This window comes from Triticum aestivum, chromosome 6D, assembly GCF_018294505.1.
Source record: "Triticum aestivum cultivar Chinese Spring chromosome 6D, IWGSC CS RefSeq v2.1, whole genome shotgun sequence".
NCBI classification, from domain to species: domain Eukaryota; kingdom Viridiplantae; phylum Streptophyta; class Magnoliopsida; order Poales; family Poaceae; genus Triticum; species Triticum aestivum.
The window spans coordinates 386,299,143-386,306,787 of NC_057811.1; the positions used below are offsets into that span (position 1 = coordinate 386,299,143).

General features: G+C 46.3%; 1 protein-coding gene across 1 annotated transcript; it reads right to left on the minus strand.

Annotated features, from left to right (window-relative positions):
* Positions 1-243: 243 nt before the first annotated feature.
* LOC123141699 (uncharacterized) lies at positions 244-1,140 on the minus strand. The gene has a single exon (XM_044560784.1). The coding sequence runs from the start codon at positions 923-925 to the stop codon at positions 458-460; it is 468 nt and encodes a 155-aa protein (XP_044416719.1). The 5' UTR covers positions 926-1,140; the 3' UTR covers positions 244-457.
* Between the last annotated feature and the right edge of the window lie 6,505 nt (positions 1,141-7,645).

Below are 7,645 nucleotides of genomic sequence, written 5' to 3' on the forward strand. Positions count from 1 at the left end.
CAGACGCCCACATGTGGGCGTTAGACTTTTCGTTGAATATTCATCGATCTTTTTCCTTTTCTTTTTGTGATGGTAATTCTTGACCCGTCATTTTCTATCGTGTAGTAGAATCCATGCGCAGTCAGACCTTAGTTGTGGCTCCGGAAGAGCCTCATGCAGAAAGTCTAGTCTTACACCTGGAAATGTACAAGAAGTTGAAACACTAGTAGGAGTATCGTGCACCGGCCAAGTAATCACAGCCCCGCAAAAATTTCAACATACGCAACTCAAATTTCACAACGTGTTTACACCTCTGTACTCCATCGGTATGTACTATCAGTACACTATGCTAGCTAGTTTCACATCCCGAGACTCCATCGACGATCGACTCGGGAGACCGGGACGTGCGTACACACATTTGTTCCAGCTAGTTGTTCCACTGCCCACGCGATCCAAACGGAGTCCCGATCGATGCGGTCTATCTCCCGACGGCGCCGCCGCCGCGGGCGACGACGGCGCTGCCGTAGTCCTCGACCGGCACGGAGTTGCGCTTGATGAACTCGAGGCACTCGGCGATGGCCTGCGCGTAGAAGGAGTTGGTCCGCATGAAGGACGCTGCCCTCCTCGGCGCCTGCTGCTGCTTCTTGGCCGCCGCCTCGCCGCCCGGAGGGCACCACCGCTGGGACCCGTTGCCGCCCACGAGCGTCCTCGCGCTGCCGCTCCATGGGCAGGAGCCGCCGCCTCTCCTGGAGATCCTCCTGGCGAGGTGGCGCGCGTGCCGGCCGACGAGGCCGATGAACGTCAGCAGCTTGGCCCGCAGCCGCCGCACCGAGAACCGGTTCCTCGCGCCGAGTCGGAACCCCCTCGCCCGCCGCCACCTCCGCCCGAAGCCGAAGCCGATGCCGAGCCTCGCGTAGCTCTCCTCCGGCGCCGGCGACAGGCTCATCCTGCGCGTCGTGCTGCGCCTGTTCTGTTCACCAATACGTGGCGTGCGCGCGCGCGCGCGCTCTAGTGCGTGTGCGTCCTCCTGGCTGGCTTGTGCGTGATGATCTGATTCTGGTGCTGGTGGTGGTCAAGTGGCGCGGCAGGGTGGGTATATATGTCCGGTCGGGGCGAGGGAACAAGGCAGGAAGGTAGGTTTGAATCGGGACTTTTTTGGCGAGGGCGACGCGGGATCCCACCCGGGACATGACAAGATCACACAGCCCATTAGTTTACGGTGCTGGTGCTGGGGAGAAGGCATTACGGACAAGCAAAAGCCAGGCACTATGACGTGTCCGTGTAAAATGTGATGGGAACTGGTGTACCTCGTAGTGTGCTGTGCACTGCCGCGTAACAGGTTGGGCGGTCGACGAACGGACCAAGCACTACTGGGCATGCATGCGTGCGTGCTGCAGTGACTGCTGGACATGCCAGCGAGCTGGAGCGGGCATGGCTGGGTGGACGGTCGACACAGTCACTCACGCTGGTGGTTAATCTGAATTAACAAGTGGTGACCGGACGGATCTGTCACGAAATCCCTGGGCACGCGGTATATTCAGGAGGTGGATATGCATGCGCATGGAAACAACAGGGCACGCCCCAGTTGCACGCAGACAGTTTGATTCTTTGCCTCCCCCGGATCACCGCGCGCGCGGGTGATCGATGCGGGCAGCGCGGATACACGCTGGTGTCCAGCTGCTGCCGCCCTTGTCCTGCCCAGGCCAAATCTTTTCCAGTGATACACTGCTAGTGGTAGCCTGCTGGTCACCGCGGTGACGTTGCATTGCATGCCCTCGGGGTGATCTGCTCAGTGATTTTCTTCTCCGTAGATGAAAATCAGTTCAACGAATTCGATTGCTTCCCACGTGTTTCGATCGCATGGCGAAATATAACGCTGAACTAAGATTAGCGAACGACAAGTAGAGGTCCGGAGCGTGCCACGCCGGCAAGCGGGGTTAGGTGCGGCGAGGCGGGGAAACGGGTGGTGGCCGGCGCGCGATCGACCGTGACCCACGCCCGCAGTCCGCACGCATGCACTGCGGTGGCCGAGGTTGTCGTCGCTGCTGCTGCGGCTTCCCCAGGGCATGCGCTGCGCCGGAATCTGGGCGATTCGGCGCGACCTCGCGCGGGGTGTGTCGTCCGGTGGCCGCTCACCTACGACCGCACGGGCGCACCGGCCGGCGTGTGAAGGGGACACGCTTCCCCTGGGAGAGGGAGGGAAGGCCGGAGTGAAGGGGACACGTGTGGCGGTGGCGGCGTCCATGTCGTCTCTTGCCGTTTTCTTTTTGCTTGCGTGGGCTGCAGGTGACTAAGAAATGGGGTTCCGGAGGAGGATTGTTTAGGACCTTCTGGCCGGAGTTTGTGATCATGAATTTGACTCTGGAGTGGGGAAGGACGGGGAACGTATGCTTGCTTCGCTCCCATCCACGCGCTTAATCATGCTCTTCTTGTTCTTCTCGTTCGGAAATGAATAATGGGAAATGCGCACGTTCGCTCTCGTTAGGCCCTGTTTGTTTAATAAGTCATAGGATTTTTTTAAGTCCCTATCTGTTTGTTTACATCGATTTATAAGTCCCGAGTCCCTGCCTGTTTGTTTACAGGGACTTATAAGTTGATAAAACACTTGCTCACATAACCCTTTTTCATACAAACGAATACCAGGTCCAACCGGAGGAAGGCCATGACTGGCCGACTGGTCGAAGAGGAGTTGCTGGTACGAGCCCAACTCCGGGAAGCCGTCGACGTTGCTGTTGAGATCCAAGAAACCCATTCCCCTCCCGAGATTTGCACCGGCGGATGAGCCTTCGGATGTCTGTTGAGACGAGGGGAATTGAGATAAGAAGGGGATCTCGTCCTCCTCATCGGCCATGGCGGCGGCGATTGAGGGTGCCGGCGGCGGTGGCGATTGGGGCGAGGCAGGGAAGGAGCGAGGCGAGGAGGAGGGGAACGAGCAGCGGCGGCGATTGGGGCGAGGCAGGGAAGGAGCGAGGCAAGGAGGAGGGAAACGAGCGGGGCGGGGTTCGTGCGGGGCGATGCGGGGTAGGTGCGTCCAGATCGATAAGTCCCAATAAGTTTCTCCCTGAGAGTCTTTTTTGATAAGTTCCAACTGACCCCAATAAGTCCCTATAAGTCCCTCCTGTTTGGTTTAGATGGGACTTATAGGGACTTTTTTAAGTCCCTAAACCAATAAGTCCTTTGAAACAAACACCCTCTTATTTTAGGGCTTGTTCGTGGGATCTGATCTGCGCTGGCGGTCTTCGCCCCTTGCCTCTTCACTGCCTCGAGACCTGGCACTGGCGGCGTGTGTTCATGGGTGGTCTGAACGTATAGGAGATGTATCTGTGAATTTAGGGATCCGGTACGACAACTAATACTTCTCCATCTCTACTTTTAACTAGTAAAATGCTCGTGCGTTGCCACGGGCTCTTGAAATAGTTTACAAGAGTTACATGTTAATTTCCACACGCACAAACAATATATAACAAACACAATTATTTAATAACTGAAGTCCATTTTTGCAATGTAAATTGATAACATAAAGAAAATTAATGACATGTCCATGTAACAAACTGAGCGATGTTCCAACTAAACATCTATTACAAAACTATTAACATCTAGATGATGCGCTTAAGAAATTCTTTCACAATATCAGGAAATTTTTCTTTAGCTTCATTCCCACGATGTTTTAGCAAGTATAGTAAAAACTGCTTCCTCAATTCATACCCATCCTGCACAAACAATACATATAGTTAGTATGAAAATTTCACGCCGAACGGCTTAAAACATGTAACGGACAATACTCACCGCGCAAATCGGCTTGACCAATTCGTTACCGTTCCACCAGAGCATAAAATGAAAAACAAAATAGTCAGACACATTCCTGCAAAACTTTAAATTAATAATATAAAGAATATAGTGATAACAAAAGTAAATGTTTTTGTTATGAATTCATTACCCGTCTATACTCGTTGGAACACCGAACGGAAATAAACGTTGCCATGTAGATATATCATAATTCCAACCAGGCAGCTTTATTTCGAGTGCTTCTTTGAAATCCCTTGCAAAACTTTTTAATTTCAGTGCATGCCTTAATTTTTTTCCTCTAACGATTGTGATGTTTGAATAGGATCCATAATATATAGATGATGTGCCTCTTTGTCGACGACATACAAGATGTATCGGCCGATGGATGCATAGGGAAGATAAATCTAAAAGTGAAGCTATTAGAAACAACAATAAACCATGATAACAATGGACAAAATACTTTACTTACCTTGTTGCACGATGAGATGTCGCTGTCCATCCCAGGCCAGCTATCAAATAATGTTGCCAACGTCTGGATAGTTTCCTTCTCGCAAAACTTCTGACCTCGTGTTGACTCTAGCATCATGGACTAAGCAAAAAAAGAAATATTGTTTCAACATGTTGATACTAATGACACATAGAATGAAGAGTTACGATAACTTACACAAAATCGTAGATCCATGTAGTGTACAGGAGGGTCTGTGAACAATACTCCCTCATCACATGCCAGCATACGCACGGCGGTGTTGAAGCAATCATTGTCCATGGGCTGCTCCATGTTAAGTATGCACTGAAGTTTCTTAAGACTTAAGCCCATTGGATCGGGTGTCGAGCTCCGAACCCATACCTCCCTATAAATTGGATGGTAAGAAGAACAATAATATACATCCGCACATTAAATATTGATACATGATACTTACTCCAAACACCCGGCATCATTGATCGACATGATGTAGTTGCAAAGGCCGGCAAGTAATTCACGTTGGTCCGTGGGTATGATAGTGATTGGGGCAGGACGTTTGTCTTTGAGTACGTCAGATGGATTCTCCAGGATCTCGAGATCAGAATCAGCTAAAGTTTCTTCATCGTCAGGTTGATGGTATATGGGACCTCCTTTTAGCTTATTCAGCTCTGAATCGAGCAAAATGACAGCTAATTTTTGTCGAAAATGTTTTATATCCTCCTACAAAAATATATATAAAAACAATTTATAAAATATTTTGAGATAAAATAACGAGATAATGTATAAAAATGAAATACCTGGGTGAACTCGTCTGACAGTCCATGTGATGTCCAGTATTTCATATAATTTAGCATAAACAACCCACATGATACGCTATAATATTATAAAATAATGCTTTAGAATATCACACACATGAATCAAATAAACAAACCATTCTAACAAGTGCTTACCCATCGGTTTGTATTGCCTCATGAAACTGCTCTACAACCGTCCATTTTGTAACATTGAGATCGGGCCACTTATGACCTCTGATAAACTCCGGACTATGCTCTACAAGTTTCAGACGCTTCTCGAGTCCTAGTAACTATTTTATACATGAGAAATATTAGGGATGAAGGCAAACAAAACATATGTTAAGAATGAGTAAAAAAATAGATAGTTGCCGTAGTAGCAAGGTCATTGCGTTTGACCCGAGAACCAAGTGAGTCCAATACTTGAATCTCACGTTTTTTGGCATTGGCGACTGCTAGATACCAATGGTAGCCCGGCATGTTAATCGGAATGAATAACTGGTGTAAATATCATACAAGTCACGGTCGCAATTAGATATAAATATTAATAAATCATTATACATATGAATTAAATAAAAACAATCCATAATTGTATGCATGAATAACGAGACAAAAACTAACCATATCTTGCTGTAGATAAGTATTAACATGATGCACAATGCGGTGATATTTTGATGGGTCTATGTCTTTTTCCCCATCTTCTTTTATCTGGCCAGATACAAACGTGCTAATAATGTGTACCTTTTCACCCGCCCTGTCTTGTAGATGGTCGTGAGCAAGCATGCAATATATGTAAGCATTTATCACCTGTAAACAACATTTAGATTATATTTATATTTCATGATATTATATATTGTTCATATTATTAATTACAAGGTTTATGCAATTGGTCTTACACTGTCATGTAAGAACATATCATCTTTCATAAGACATTCCAAAACGTCGGTTGATAACAAGGCATCTCCAATGTCCACAAACTGGGTATTCTTGGGGGCAGACTTGATTGATTCGATGACTGTAATATCTCTAGGGGTACAAACATAGTCTGTCGAATTCATAAAAAATGAGCCAACTTAGAAATCCAAATGAGCAAAGTTAGTTGAATACAAAAGGCAATATCACAAAAAAAAGATTGATAATAATATTAAAAAAATACCTTGTGGGATAACATGTAAATTAGCATCCTTTTTTGGTTTGTTATGAGATATAACCTCTTCGACATTATTATGTTGTGAATTTTCGTCCCCTTTCAGCGACATTACATCTGAACCCTCAATGGATTCTTTCCGTGCATCTCCAAAGTCCATATCCATGTCTCCTATATTCTGAAAAACCAAAAATATAAAAATAGACCTTTCATATTATCATCTATAATATACATAGAGAGGAAGGTTAGCTATATGCACCTCTTCTCGTGGTGTTTCAGTGCAGTCTGTCATCGTTACATCAGTGCGTATGTTGGAACCCATCACTTTATAGCTATGCTGAAATATAAATAGTATTTTTGCTGCATCATATAATGTGAAACTAACACAACTATTTTCTCTGTGATAAAAAATGCTTTTGATTATAATGCTGAAGGCAGGGGCGACTGGGCCGGCCCATTTGGAGGTAACGAGCTCCAGCCGCGTAGAAAAATGGCCCGAAACTAACCACATGTCTTAAAGAAACCTAGTGATAGGCTTGCGGAGCGACCTATTAAGTATCGAACTTATTTTGAAAAAATTCAAAAAATACACACTAAACATTTTGTAATATACGTTGAACATTTTCTTGACATACAATGAACTTTTTTCATTATAGAATGAACTTTTTTTAACATACATGATTTTTTTTAAACATACGAATATATCCTCTGAACAAATTTTGAATACCCATTGAACATTGTGTAATATAAGTTGAACAATTTTGTAATACACATTGAACATTTGTGTAATATACACTTAAAAAATTTCAAAACACTGTGATTATATATTCATTGAACAATTTCTAATAAATGTTTAACAGTTTTGTAATGTATGATGAACTTTTGTAAAAAACCATGAACATTTCCTTAATATACCGATGAACACTTGTGTAACATGCAATGAACTTTGTATATTATAATAAAAAGGAAACGGTATAAATAAAGAATAAAAAAGTATAGGAAAAGAAATATAAACAGAAACAAAAAAGATAAGAAAGAGAAAAAGGAAAATAAAAGAAATAGAAAGCAGAAGAAACAGGGAGGCAGCAGTGAAACAAGTATGGGCCGGCCCAAACAGGGCTGTTGCGAGGCGAAGCTTCAGCGGAGCCACTATATAACAGCCTCACGGCCCTGCACGACGGCCCACCTGGCACGCATGCCTCTCGGGCGGCAAAAGCACTGGAGCGACGCGGCAAGCCCTTTCCCCTCCCCCCGCCGCATTCTACCTACCCCCTCGCCCCTTTCCCCTTATCCACATCACTCTCTCCTCTCCTCTCAACTCACTCACTCAAACCATCTCGCCCTTTCCCCTTCCCCTGCCGCATCGCCGCCCGCGTCGATGAGCAGGCAGCCGCACTCTTTCGCCCGCCGACCACCGCATCGATCTCCTGCATTGACGGACCTTGGTGCTGCGTGCTGTGTGCTGCGCGACCGAGCGGG